A 15133-nucleotide genomic window follows, 5' to 3' on the forward strand; every position below is an offset into this window, starting at 1 on the left:
GGTCACGAAAAAAAACAAAAAAATTAAAAAAAAAAAAAAAAAGGAACAGCTAACCAATCAAGACAACACTATTCCTCAAGCACATACCACCAGACAACGGTTAATATCATAGTGTTAACAGAAACCAATAAAACTAGATGCAACTTTTCTAAGACTTCATTTAAAGAGGAAAAACATAACATGAAAAGGTTTCTTATGTAAGGATTAATATGACAGGAACCATTATCAACAAGTGTATTTAAGGTGGGAATATGTAGCCCTTTCTCTAGTACGTTTGTTTAGGTTTAAATCCAGAGGTAAAGCTTTTACCTTCAGGTGCCAAAAGATTTGAGAGTACAAATTCCCCTTTCCAGCTTCAGTTTCAAATGTTCTAAGCCATTAGATATACAGGTGAACAATACTAGCCCCGGATCCTGGATTTTTGATGTAGAAAACCAGTGGATCTAAACAAAATCTCCTTGTATTGTGGGGTCAGAGCAAAAATGGAAGGCCAGTTGGTGTTCTAAATGTTCATCATTCAAACTGTTTGAGGCTGACCAACTCCTACACACCCACTATACATTGTTGTCCAGCAATCAAGTATGAAAATGTATATCTGGGGATGAGTCATGGCATAATGAAGTGGATACCTAAAATACTGGGGACACCGATATGTAATATATACATAAAATAATGTGTATAAACAGAAGATATATATTTCACTTAGAACTCAGAATAGGGGTTGACTCCTTAAGATTTCAACCTTAAAACCTTTAAAGGTTAAAATCTTAAGTAGAGAGATCTGAAATTCACAAACAGTTCTTTCTCATCCCTAAATCTGGCACAGCACAATCACGAACTCTGTGTAAAGGAGAAGAAGAAATAAATCATTCTGTAGAATGATCACATTTATCTCTACACCAAAGGACAACAAAATGCTTCATGAGGAAAAGCACAGGAAGAGTCATGGTGTATCACCTCAGAACAAAGGGCAAAAAATAAGCAAACAAATGGCCTGAGATCCCTCACAGAAGGAGTTCTCAAACTTTGGAAAATGTGAACTTTCAAATGATTAAATTGCATAAAAATGTAAAGCTTATGTAAGTCAAATTAAAGATGACCAGACTTGGTCCGACCCTGTGGCTCACTTGGGAGAGTGCAGAGCTGGGAGCGCAGTGGCGCTCCCGCCACGGGTTCGGATCCTATATGGGGATGGCCAGTGTGCTCACTGACTGAGTGCGGTGCGGGCGACACCAAGCCAAGGGTTGCGATCCCCTTAAGTCACACACACACACACACAAAAAAAGATGACCAGACTTGTCCAATGCACATACAAGTTAGAGATCATGGACTAACAGTATTGCCTTAGTGCTCAGTCAAATCCATTAAAACTTACAATTACAGAGGGTCTCCACAGATATTTTGAATAGAAAAATGTGCAAAAAGCTTAACAATTAAGTAACAGAAGAAAATACAACTAAATAGAAAGTATTAATCCACAAAGCAGTGCCATTTAAAACTACTTTATCTGAAGTGTTTATTTAACAACAGGAAAGAACAGAGGGTGATACTAATAGTCTAATAATTTTTGATGGCAATAAATATTTCTTGTGATGCTTTTAGAAAACAATGTAACAAAACATTTAACAGTCATACTATTTTATCAAAAAGACAGAGTAACAAAAGCTGGCAAAGATGTGGATAAAGGCGGATCCTTCTGCACTGCTGGTGGGACTGGTAAATTAGTACAACCACTACATAGAACAGTATGGAGGTCACTTAAACAACTACGGATAGAGCTACCACACGATCCAGCAATCCCACTACTAGGAATATACCCAAAGGAATGGAAATCATCATGTCGAAGGGATGCATTCCCAAGTTTATTGCAGCTCTACTGAAATAGTTAGGCTATGGAATCAACCTAAATATTCATCAATGGATGACTGGATAAGGAAAATGGGGTACATATAAATACAGTGGAATACTATTCAGCCATAGAAAATAATTCTGCCCTTCACAACAACATGGATGAGCTTGGAGAAATTAAGCTAACCCAAAACAACCCAGGTATGGAAAGAGAAATACCATGTATACTCATAAGTGGAAGCTAAATAAACAAACAAACAATAAAGAAGGAAAGAAAGAGAATGAAAGAAAGTTTTAGAAGGAGAGGACAGAACTGTGGTTATTAGAAGTGGAAAGGGGGCGGATAATGAGAAATTGGTTAATGGTCACAAAGAATGATTACATACTGTAATAATGAATAAGCTAACTATCCTGACTTGACCATCACATATTGTACACAACTACTGATAGTCAACTTTGTACCCCACAAATATGCACATCAATTATGCTTCATTAAAAAAAGTCATACTAATGTTTATTTACACCCTGCATCAAACAAGTGGTAAAGTAACCTAGTAAATTTTTAGGTACCAAACAAAAACAAAACTAATATTCGTAACACAATGGTTTACTTTCCCACTTTTGCTGGCTATCATATGATTTAGATTTCTGTAATGGTATCAATTGTTTGAGTATCTTTAAAAACTACGTGTCTACCTGTATATCAAACTTTCCCTGTCATGTATACTTCATTATACACTTTATACAATCCCTTTCTTCACCACTTTCTATAGCATCACCACTGTCCCCACCATAGCATTTTCTTCTTTATTTTTTTTTCCTTTTTGTCTTTTTTCGTGACCGGCAACGGATCGCAACCCTCAGTGTTGTCCCCGTACCGGGCCGGGACCGGCCACGGGATCGCAACCCTCGGTGTTGCTCCCGCCCCTCACTCAGCCAGTGAGCGGCCGGTCTGTATGTGGGATCCGAACCCTCGGCGGGAGCACCACCGCACTTCCCAATCGGCGCACTATAGCAGTGCGCCACCAGGCCGGCCCAGCATTTTCTTCTTTAAATATGGTTTTCTAAAACAAAGGTCAGCCAACTTTTAAAGGACAAGATACTAAATATTTTAGGCAGTGCCTGTCATTTGATCTGACACACTACTCAAAGCTGCCACTGTAGTGCCAATGCACTCATAGACCATAAAATGAATGGGCACGGTTGTGTTCCAATAAAATTTTATTTACAAAACTAGTGGGCCAGATTCTTTACCAATCCCGCTCTAAAGAAATCCTAGTAACTACAGTACTATTTAGGTAGAACCAGCAGCTGAGATTAAAATAAAACAGGATATAATTAAATATCATAACATTAGACACTTAGAGATTATAATGTATGATTTAAATAATACTTTGTTTGTTTTTTTGACCGGTAAGGGGATCACAACCCTTGGCACGGTGTCACCCGCACCGCGCTCAGCCAGTGCTCACGCGACGCCCTCACCACGCTCGGCCCTATAATACTTATTTTAAAAGAACATATGAACTGAACTGAGAAGCCAAGATTCCAGGGTTAAAAAAAAAATCAATATTGTGCACACCTACTCATCATTGAAAAATGCCCTTACTCTAGGGAACAGCAGGAGACATAATCAGATTCCATTGTCTGCTTCAAACCAAGTCCATGCAATTGCTAGAGAATGTTGGATACAAAGGATTCAACAAGAGACGAATTCTCAATAAATTTATGTTTGTTTCCTTAGATTTAAATTCAAAATGATGCCCATAAACAGGCCTAATTAATTCAACTCAAGCTATAATATTTTAAATACAGAATTAAAAAAAAAAATCTTGAAGAGAACTCATCCATAAACTCCTTTTCTCTCTGGCCTTATTTTCTAAAAAAGTAATAATACAATTTCAGGAATAAAGGAATTCTAATCTTAAAATCCCCCCCACCCAAAAAAAAAGGAAAAACAAAGCATGAAATCAAAATCAACTTCTGGGGCCGGCCCGTGGTGCACTCGGGAGAGTGAGGCGCTGGGAGCGCAGCAACGCTCCTGCTGTGGGTTCGGATCCTATATAGGGATGGCCAGTGCGCTCACTGGCTGAGCGCAGTGCGGGCGACACCAAGCCAAGGGTTGCGATCCCCTTACCGGTCACGAAAAAGACCAAAAAAAAAAAAAAAATCAACTTCTGAGTATCTTTTTCCTCAAAAATGTAAGTGACCAACATAAAAAGATAGATTAAATACATCTACATCACACTGAATAAGTATGGGAAATATCTTTATTATATTGTCTGCTCATTCAAATAGGAAATACATTGGTAAAAACAGAAGTCAGAAAAAGACAAAACAATAAAAAAGGAATAATCAGTAAATAAGCATGGGAAAATATTTAGATTCTCTAGCACTCATTGCTAATGAACATGTATATTTATAATTCAATAGGTATAAATGCTACTGTGTTTAAAATAACTAATGCTGATGGAAGTGTATTGTTACTGGCACACTTTTTTTTTTAAGGCAGTGAAAACTAATATAATACTTTGCAATACAACTTAAGAACATATGCCTCAAGTTCATATCGAATTTATTTTCACATCTGCCTATCTAAGGAAACATTCCTACCTAAAGTCTTAGGCAAGACTATTCACTGAAGCTTTCTTCAAGCTACTAGCAGAAAAAGTCTCCCACAAAAGGGAATTACAAGACATTCACTAGCAGGACATTTAACAGCCATTCATAATGAATTATTTTTATAATGCAATAATAAAAATCATGGCAAAATAAAATACAAATAAAACTACCTAAAAAGCATGCACTACAAAGACTAAAAGCTGATTTTTTTATTTCTGACTATCACTGCATCAGCTCTAACCTGGTTTGGCTTGGAATCAGCTACCTCGATGTTTCAGTATTGTTTTAACCACCTCTTGGTGTCTCAGCTAGGAATGCCTGTCTCAGTTCCACCTGGAAATCCACCACAGGTACTGGCTGCTGCTGAGAACGCCTCGGGTACAAATGACACCTATGACAAGAGGACAATATTAATGAAGACATTTGTCTAGATAGATAACCATATAAAAAAAATGCAGAAACCCTTAACATTTAAGAACACCCTCCTTTAGGGGGAGAGCATGCCATTACCTTATAAGGAAATTATAAAACAAAACAGGAGTCTGCATACAGAGATATGCAAGGGGCTAGTGAATACTTACCCAGACTGGGGACATTTCCGAAGAACTATAAACCCCAAGAGCTGTTAGCCCCATAACAACACCATCAGTACCATATCTGTCACTCACTTTCCAATCATCCTGTGGAGAAATAGTCCCTTCTCCCCTAGAATGGGGGGAGGGAGTTGCTAAAGGACTTTTCAGTGAGACATTAAGGCTGTCATCCATACCAATCCTTGAGAAATCACTACCTGAAACAAAGAACTTCCTAAAACAAAGGACTCTCGAACTATGTAAATCTATTATTAGTTTGGTATTAGTTTATCATCTATTAGTAAGCAGGGAATTCCAGAAGAAAGCCCTCAACATACTCCTATGAATCAGTAACACTAGCTGTGAAATCTAATGATAAGAAAGATATAGGATTGTTGGTTTACTGGCTAACTATAAAGGCCTGAAGGAGGAGGGTGGGAGAGTTAACAAACACACACGTACTTTAAAAAGTTTGTGGAAAACTAGAATTGAAAGATCATCTGAAATTTTCCATAAACTTTTTGAGAAACTTTTTGTGTGTGAAAAAAATATTCGAAGGCAATTGAATTTGAAAATGGGACTGTGGTAGAAGTTTTTCCACTTTTTTCTGTTGTTTTTCATTAACATTTTTAACATACCAATGTATAATAATTAACCTCTAAATCCTTGGAATTAACCAAGCCATAGGTGTGTCTTTGTTACTCAAGATGGGTCCCTCAGATTACACCTGTTTATGCTAATGAGAGGACTCAGGATGGTGGCTGGCCAGGCCACACAAAGATCAGAGGGTTGGGGCTTTGAACCTGACCTCTTGGGAGGGAACAGGAGCTGGAGATGAGTTCAATCACATGGCCAATGATCTAGTCATGTCTGTGTAATGAAAACCCAACAAAAACCCTGGACATTCCAACTTCTGGTGAGCTTCCCAGTTGATGATATCCACTGATGTGCAGGAAGGGTAAGGCATCCTGAGGACGGGGAAACTTTACATATGGCATCGTATAGGACCTCGCCTAGAAACCTACACATTTGTATTCTTTATAATAAACACATTATAACAAACATGATGGAAACTTCACCTACTAACAAGATCATCATCCATGAGACCTCAGTTCCACCTATAACTCAACCACAATTTCTCTAAGCTACCTTTAGAAACTCTGGGAATAGTAGTGGCACTTTTAGGGGAGTGGGAAAAAAAAGATACAACCACACGAAAGAAAATGAAAAAATCAAATATCCTATAATAAAAGATAAATTATAACGGCCAACCTATTTATAAATAAAATATTTATGAAATACTTCTTTCAAAGCAATTTCCAAAGTGAAAATGTAATTACAGAATAATACACTCAGAACATTAAAAAAAAAAAAAAAAACTAAAGAAATAGAAAATGGGAAAATCAATGGGCCGAGCCCGTGGTGCACTCGGGAGAGTGCGGCGCTGGGAGTGCAGCTCCGCGGGTTCGGATCCTATATAGGGATGACTGGTGGGCTGAGTGCGGTGTGGCCGGTCTCAAAAAGGACAAAAAAAAAAAAAAAAGAAAATAGGAAAATCAAAAAACTTCACCCTCACCAATAATTTAAAATATGCGAATATTTTATAATTTTTTATATTAGGGCCGACCCCGTGGCTCATTCGGGAGAGTGCGGCGCTGGGAGCGCAGAGGCGCTCCTGCCACAGGTTCGGATCCTATATAGGGATAGCCGGTGTGCTCGCTGGCTGAGTGCGGTCACAAAAAACAAAGGACAAAAATAATAATAATAATAATAATAATAATAATTTTTTATATTAAATGAGCAAATAACAAAAATAAGACACAAAATGGTATGCACTTTTTATAATTAAAAAGAACTTTTGGATTGAGGAAATAAAATAATTAGTATTAACACAATGCATTTCTAGAGTGACTGTTCTTATCTTCATATTAACTGCCAAGAAATGCAAACTAACTAAATATCCATCGATAGGTTAATGATTAAAGTAATTATGTTACTATACCACCCATACTCTGCCATCTGTATAAAAGCAGATTTATATGCACTGATATTGAAATATTGCAGGGCATACTGTCAAAGAACAATATGTACAGCACTATGTCTGCAAACACATGTATGCAAACAAATTGAATCACACATATGTGTCCCACCCTCTTCCCTATCTATCCCCTACATATATAATGGACATACATGTGTACAGGACAAGGTCCGAAAGGACAGAGAACAAAGTACTTAGGATTATCTCTGGGGATGGAAGGGGAAGGAGAATAAATAAGATTAGACTCTTATGTAAAAATGTGTTTTACAAAGAATCCGTATTCATACATTGCTAATACTTGTAATTTTGAAAAAATACCACAGTAAAATAACTTTAAAAATGAAAAAATACTACTATTGATACTGTCAAAACTTTAATGGCAATGACAAAATGCCAAAGATTCGATGTATACTCAATATGTATCTGGTCATTATAAATGTTCCTATTTGTAAATTAAAATTGCCCATCTAGAAAACTAAAATATGTGTGCACACACGTGTGAATTAAATGTATCTGTGTGTATTCATGTGCATATATCCTACACAAAGAGGAAAAAATACAGATTTTTTTTTTTTTGGCAGCTGGCCAGTACAGGGATCTGAACCCCTGACCTTGGTGTTATAACACCAGACTCTAACCAATGGCTTACCATCCAGTGCAATTTTAAATTTTTAACTGGATAAATGCACTAACCAAAGACAACCTAAATATTACAGAGTAAGAATATATAATGTCCCTTCAATGTACCAAATATTTTGCAAGCATATGAAAAGTGATTTAACAACAGAAGTTAGAATGCAGAAATAATATAAATAGATATATGCTGAAGGATAAATATAGAATTTTAAAGATAAAACCTACCTACACATGTACGAAAAAAAAGGAAATACATTATTTTAAAGTTTTAACAGACGTTGAGTTAGGTTAACGTGATTAAGAATTATTTCATTACATTTCTGCCAATTCTTCTTATTACATGGATGTGCTTCTGCAGTTAAATTCATTTTAATCCCTCATTGTATGACACCTTGTTCCAATCTGAAATACAATTCTGACCTGGAATGGTTCTCAACCCAGACTGTACTCACTCCTGGTTGCTCAGTGAGGCTGTCCTTCTGCGTTTGACTTGGACTTCAACCTCTGGCACGTGCTGTTCTGTAGTCCGTCTCAGGTGTAAGCGATCCCTGAAAGAGGAAAAAAAATTGTTTGATGGACTTCATCAATTTAACAAACAACTCCATATTTAAAGGTTATATTAAGAACTGTATTTAAATATGACAGAATTTTTAAAGTGTTCACAATCTAATTAAAACAAGGTAAAATTAAAACATTAAAACGTCTTTATCCTTCAAGCAATCAGGATCCATGCTCTAGCCACATTATAGCTCATCACATTATAAAACCTGGTTTTAAAAATCAGGAAATAAAGCAAAAGTAATATATTCACCTTTTTTTTTTGGGTCTTTTTTTGTGACCGGCCGCACCGCGCTCAGCCAGTGAGCACACAGGCCATCCCTATATAGGATCCGAACCCGCGGCGACCTCTCCCGAGTGTGCCACGGGGTCGGCCCTTCACTTCTGTTTATACTTATACATACATATATAAAAATACTTACACAGATATATACATACATACACATAAACCATACCACCATTATGTTCGCAGTACTTATCCCCCAACCCAAAACAGCAAAACTGATTCTAAAAATAGTTTGGAAAAACACTTTTTAGGGTATAATAGATACTTTTACATAGTAAAATGGTAGAACACAAAATTTAAATTATAAAATGTCTACTTAAAAAAATATCCAGTGCAAATGCTACTTTCTTATGACCTACAAAACAAGAAACAGAAGGGCTGCTTATGCAAGAAAAAAACTATCAACACAGCAAAAAGAATAAGAAATACTGCCATGTTTTAGGATCTACAGAACACTTCACAAAATGGCTGCTCAAGGGAAATGAGAATGAAATCCCCACTTGGGCTGGCCCTGATAGGAACTGCAAGAACTAATACAACTGCAATCTAAAAATACTAGATCAGAAAGAACAAAAGAAAAGGCTTTTTTACAAGTCATGTAACATTTCAAAGGCAGAATTCAAAGGACACATCCCAAAGGCTAATTCTCTGAACTCTAGCTAATTTCAAAAGTCTAGTAAGACTTTTAGATTGGTAAAATAGCTTACCAACAACCCCCAGCTGTTTCATTGCTTCAAGAACTTTGAATGTTCTAATCCAAGCTATAGAAATGATTCTTTAACAAATCAAGTATACATACATACTAGATTTTTAAATGATAAAATTTTGTACATTGCTAATCTTCATGACCTTGGATTAGGTAATGGTCTCTTAAATGTGACACCAAAGGTACAAGCAACCTAAGAAAGAAAGAAATTGAACTTCATCAAAAGTAAAAAAAAATAGAAGTCTGTTTCAAAGGACACTAAAGAGAAGACAATCAGCAGAATGAGATAAAATATTTTCAAATGATACAGCTGATTGAGAGTCTACTATCCAAAAAAAAAAAAAAAAACCAGCAAAGGGGGAGGGAGGGAACTTTTGGAGATGATGGATCAGTTTACAGCTCTGACTGTGATGATGGTTTTCAAAGGTGTAGTTTCCTAACATCAATTTGTAACACTAAATATCCACAGCTTTTTGTATGTCAATATACTTCAACAAAGTGTTTTTTTTTTAAGTCTTATATCGGGAATATATAAGGAACTTTTACAACGTAACAATAAAAAGACAAAACCTATTTTTAAAATGGTTAAATAATTCCAATAGATAGTTCTCCAAAGAAGATATGCAAATAGCACATGAAAATACGCTTAACATCATTAGACATTAAAGAAATGCCAATCAAAAGCACAATGAGATACCACTTGATACCAGGAATAGTGGGGAGGATGTGGAGAAACTGCTAATGAGAATGGAAAATAGTGTAGTCTCTGACACTTCCTAAAACATTAACCATGAAATTAACATATGACCCAGCAATTCCACTCCTAGATGGTAAACTTGTATTTGTTCCCAGTAATGTTCATGACAACCAAAAAGTGGAAGCAAGTCAAATGTCCATCAGCTGATAAATGGATGAACAAAATATGGTGTAATATGGTACATCCATACAAAGGAATGTCATCTGGCCACAAAAAGGCATAAAGTAATGATTTGTTTTACAACAAGTGTGTTGAAACATATTTAATAATGTAATACACTATGTTAATTTAATCGAATAAAAAGAACTATTACCAGACTATAATTAATCCAATACTGTGTAACTGCAAACACCCCACTACCAAAAAAAAAAAAAAAAAAAAAAAAAAATCCTCAGGTCCTTTACCCACTCCTTATCCAGTTGCTCAGTATGAAAAGGTCTGAGTTCTGTTCAGAAAACAGCCATTGTACAAAAATGTTCTATTAGTTCAACTTTCTGAACTAACTTACTTTTAAGCTACTACATACATCGTCTATGAGCTTTAGTCTGAACAATAAAGTTTGTTCTAGATACATACACATGCACACACATGCATTTATAATCTCCTTAACAACAATCCCAACCAAGAAACTAACATTTCAGAAAATTAAGCATTTAAGGAAAAAATGTCATATGTACACAATGTTAATTTTTTGCTCCAGGAAACACACTTATAAGCAAAACACAATGGGATCCTAAAATTTTATTCCTACTAGCTAATTTTCCATAAAATACTTAACATGCTTTACATCAAAAAAAACTTAATAAAAATTAACTACGATCTCAGGAATAAACAAAACTAACATAAACATCAGAAAGATAATGTGAGGTCCTGTCAGTCTGCACCCCACAAACCTCACAAAAATCAGTGCCTCCAAAACAGAACCTGGGAAGATCATCAAAAAGAAAATTGTGGACCAGCTAACTTCAGACTCTTTATCAGGGAAGGAGACTGCCTTAACCAGCAACAACACTCATTCAAGCTTCTTGGCTCTCAGCCATATAAGCTGAGGGGTGAGACAGGATCAGAGATAGTTCTAATCTACACGGAGGAACAAAAGATTAAAAAACCTCGCCATCCCAGATACGTTGAAAGGCAATTCTCATAACCTGCTTACTTCAAGGATTCTTCCTAAAAACAGCTAAGAAACAGAGTGCAGTGGCAAATGTAAGAAATGAACTTAGAAGCCTTGATGTCTTTAATGTTAAATTTGTTGGAAAACAAAAATGAACATTAGGGGGAATAAAGGAGGGTAAGGGATTAATAAATATGTATAGTAATCATAAATGGGAAAAATATTTGCCCAATGAAACCCTGGTCAGATAGAATAGGAAAACCAAGATAATACAAACCAGATAGGATCTTGCCTTAGACAGCAATATAAGGATCCCTTGACTAACCTTCCTTGCTCTAAATCACAGGTAGGGCTCACACTCCCCATTTTCATATACCCCTAATACTGAGCCAAATATTCACGGGGTAGGACAAAGAAACTGAAACTTCAGAGGCCTTGAAACATGATGAGGCCCCATGAGGAATCCGCCATATTGGGATCCTGAGTCTGAGTGAGACAGTACAAAATGGCGGAGCAGAATAAACAGCTTGCAGAGAGCCAAATGATCGTAAGTTAAACCAAAATATATTTGATGCATTAGCAGTGTATTTGTACAAGCAGGAGAAAAAATGAGCAAATGATAAATACTACACACAAAATTTTAGGCCGTTGCTATTTTTCAAACTACTAGAAAAGAAACAATTCCAGAACAAAGTTTTTCAAATTTAGATTTACCTTTTCGTTAATTACAACTCATCACAACTTTAGATATTGGTTATGATATGTGAGAAAAAGAAATGGAAAAAGGGAAGCATATGAAAATCAATGGAAATGATGGAAAACAAAATACTTCATGTAAAAATGTTAAAAATCAAAGTAGTTAAATATAGGAATATAGTAATTATCCATTCTCACCAAATTGGCATAGTTTCTTCAACTTCAAAAGTGATCAAAAGCACTAATTTAAAAATCCAGCTAAAGACAATAATTATGACCCCAAGCACACTCCCGGTCCAACTGGATTCTCGCAACTTCCCTGATTCTCTTTTCTTCTCTTCCAACACAATTTGCAGCTTTCCATTCCTAAGAGCTCAGGAGGGTCCAATGTTTGGCACACCCCTCACCTTGGTTGGGACTGCACCCTGATTCCCTGTTTCAGGAAATTATCTATATTGTGGGGTCAGAATCCAAACATTAAAATGAGTAACAGATTCTTGATGGTGATGCGACTGTTAAATTGTCAAATCTGAAAAGTGGAAATCAAAGGCTGTGGGAAGGGGAGTGGTATAAGGGGTTACTGAATTCTCTGAAAATGGAGAATTAGACTGTGCACAATACAACCAAGGAGGGATCTACAAAAATAAAAAGATGGGTTTTTCTAGGGAGTTGGAAAACGATTTAAAATCTCTACCAGTGATGGAGGCTATCTGAAGCAGCACAGCAGATCCTGAGTTGGCCGCACCTTTGTTGGCTTCCAGACTCCCACCACTTTAGTCTACTGCACAACAGAAAAGCAGGTGCGCAGTGCAGCTGCCATCCTACACACTTGGAGGCTATAAAAATCCCTGGCCTTTCTCTCATTCCCCGCCCATCCTCCACTGCGACACTGTAGGGGAGGGGGTGGCCCAAGCCTGCGCAAACCTATCTTCTTCCCCCTCGACTGAACCACGAGGAAGCAGCAGCCCCCATAGCGGCCAGGTGAAAGGGATGGCTGGCACTCCCTACAAGCTGAAGCTGCGCAATTTCCTCCCCCTGCCTGCCCCACCGAGGGTGTAGGCGGCAGCCATCCCTGTTGCGCATGCGCGTCCTTCTTCACTGCAGCACTTTGAGGAGGGGGCAGTAGCCCACCCCATTCACGCCCTCTCCTCAGCACTGCACTTTGGAGAGGGTACGTTATAATTCCAGCATGGCAGAAACTGAGCAGGGTTGCACAGACCGCCCCCTCCCCCAGTGGCACTGTGGGGAGGGGGCGACCGCCCCCACCCTGCCGCGGCTGCGCAGACCCATGCCACTGCAGTGGCGGCCATCTTTGAGGAGTCGCACAATGGCAGTGACGCGGCACTAGACCCCCAAGAAATCCAGTCTTAGAAGACCTAATTCCAAACACCAGAAAAACAATTAAAAAATGAGACCCCGCACGTCTGTCATACGAGGCATAAACAGCAAGTTCTGCACGTCATGGCCCCATCATCTTATACCTTAGCCACAAAAATGACCAAAACATACAAGAAAACCAAACATTTCTGCAGCCATTGCTTAACTGCAGGGGTGGCGGAAGCGTTAAAAAATCATAAAAAGCAGGACTACGATATGTCGCAGAAAAATTAACGTTCCCCCTTTCCTTCAAACTGAAGGCTGTGGGCTGCGCACGGCCCCTCCCTCTGCCAGCCCCTTCTCGCTCATCCCGAAGCCGCTGCAGCCTCCCCCTCCCAACACCCTCCCCACCACCGACGTCATTCCACCGCCCCCGCCCAGTCACTTTGGACACCCAAATGGCCGCCGCCAAGTGTGCCCCAATGCATCCTCCCACCGCCCTCTCATAGCCACTTCAGACACCCTACTGTCCCCATTTCTACGGCCTCGGCCACCCAGAGGCACCCTCCTCACCAGTCACTTCGGAAACCCCACCGGCACCACCACAACCATAGCCGCAACGTACCCGCGCCCCACCGTGGTAACCCATAATCTCTCCCCACATCTCCCCTCCCCACTGGCACCACCACCGCCATGGCCACACTGCCGTACCCTCACCTGCCGCGGTCACCTTGGCGAACGCCCCCAGTGCTACGGTCAGCCCACTGTTCTCTCCTCCCCCTGCCATCATTAACCCACGCTCCGTCCTCCGCATTGCCGCAGTCACCGCCTCAGACCTGAAGGTCACAAGCCTACCCGCGAATGGACCCATCGTGACAAAACAGGATGGGATAGACACGGGGAGGCAACACGATGGGGACATGACACCATCAGGGCGGGAGGGTAGAGCCCCAAGCCTCCGAAGGTGTCCGAGCTGCTCCTCCAAAACAAAGGACTTTAGGCCTTGAGCTCCCCATTTATACAATACTTCAAGTCCTGAGCACTTGGAATCTCTCACGAACAAAAACGACCGTTCCCCAGGCTGCTCTGAGGAAAGCCACCGCACAGCTGACCTTGCTCGCTCCATCGCGTCGCTGACCGCTCCTCAGGCCGATGCGTCAGGCATCTCCGGCCGCCGCTCGGTTGTGCGCAGGACTCTCTGCCGCAGCTCAACTTAGTACACGCCCCCACTAGTACACGCCCCCACCTGCGCGTGCGCGGCAGCTCCCCTTCACCCTCGGCCGCGCATGTGTGCCCATTTGCCGCAGTGCGGTGGGGGGCCAGCGTCCTCGGTGACCGGAATGGGCTGGGGGAGGGGGCTACTGGGGCCAAACCACCCACTGGCACTTTGTGAGGGGAACACCAGCCACAACCACTCACCTGGGAGCGATGGACACGTGTACCTATTTTTAAGTATGTGTAAAATATTCAGGGAAGAATTCTTGATTCCTCAAGAAATCTTTGCAGGCATCACTGACCGAAGATTTACAATCACCTTCAGGCTTTCCTGTATGCAGTACAGAAAATCTGGTTTAGAAAAATTAAATTTACCAAAATCAGAGTCAATGCAAATACGCCAGATACTTGAAAAAAAAAATCTAAAAAGATGCTACTCTGTTCAAATTTGGTGAGGTTTGTTTTTCCTTTCTCTACTTTCTACTTTTCGGTAAATTGTGAAAATTATGCCCTATAAAATCACAATGTAATTAAACTCTCTAGTGCAGAGTACATATATCATTCAATTAGGAAAACTGGCTATTCATGTCTTATAAAAAAAAAGTGTGAACTGAGATCTCTAACATCTAAAATGGGATCCTTTCTTTGCCTATTAGATTTGTATACATTTAAATTTTTAACAATAATCAGTGATAGCTGGAGTGAGGATAAATAGGCAATTTCATCCAATACTAATGAACAAGTAAATATATGACTTTTGACCTAATA

At 39.2% G+C, this 15133-nt stretch overlaps 2 protein-coding genes across 2 annotated transcripts in view; both read right to left on the reverse strand.

Moving 5' to 3' along the window:
• Positions 1-14325, reverse strand: part of SNRPN (small nuclear ribonucleoprotein polypeptide N) — a 21284-nt gene extending 6959 nt beyond the window's left edge. Inside the window, exons 1-3 of the mRNA XM_008566163.1 lie at positions 14263-14325; positions 8169-8264; positions 4712-4861 (exon numbers count right to left, since the gene is read on the reverse strand). The gene's annotated coding sequence lies outside the window, so the exon portion shown is untranslated. The remainder of the gene's footprint in view (positions 1-4711; positions 4862-8168; positions 8265-14262) is intronic.
• SNURF (SNRPN upstream reading frame) overlaps positions 1-14364 on the reverse strand; it is a 21323-nt gene extending 6959 nt beyond the window's left edge. The window contains exons 1-3 of the mRNA XM_008566164.1: positions 14263-14364; positions 8169-8264; positions 4712-4861 (exon numbers count right to left, since the gene is read on the reverse strand). Of these exons, the coding sequence (XP_008564386.1) occupies positions 4756-4861; positions 8169-8264; positions 14263-14276 (216 nt within the window). The 5' untranslated portion in view covers positions 14277-14364 and the 3' untranslated portion in view covers positions 4712-4755. The remainder of the gene's footprint in view (positions 1-4711; positions 4862-8168; positions 8265-14262) is intronic.
• Between the last annotated feature and the right edge of the window lie 769 nt (positions 14365-15133).

Source organism: Galeopterus variegatus, unplaced genomic scaffold, assembly GCF_000696425.1.
Source record: "Galeopterus variegatus unplaced genomic scaffold, G_variegatus-3.0.2 Scaffold227, whole genome shotgun sequence".
In the NCBI taxonomy this organism is placed as follows: Eukaryota; Metazoa; Chordata; class Mammalia; order Dermoptera; family Cynocephalidae; genus Galeopterus; species Galeopterus variegatus.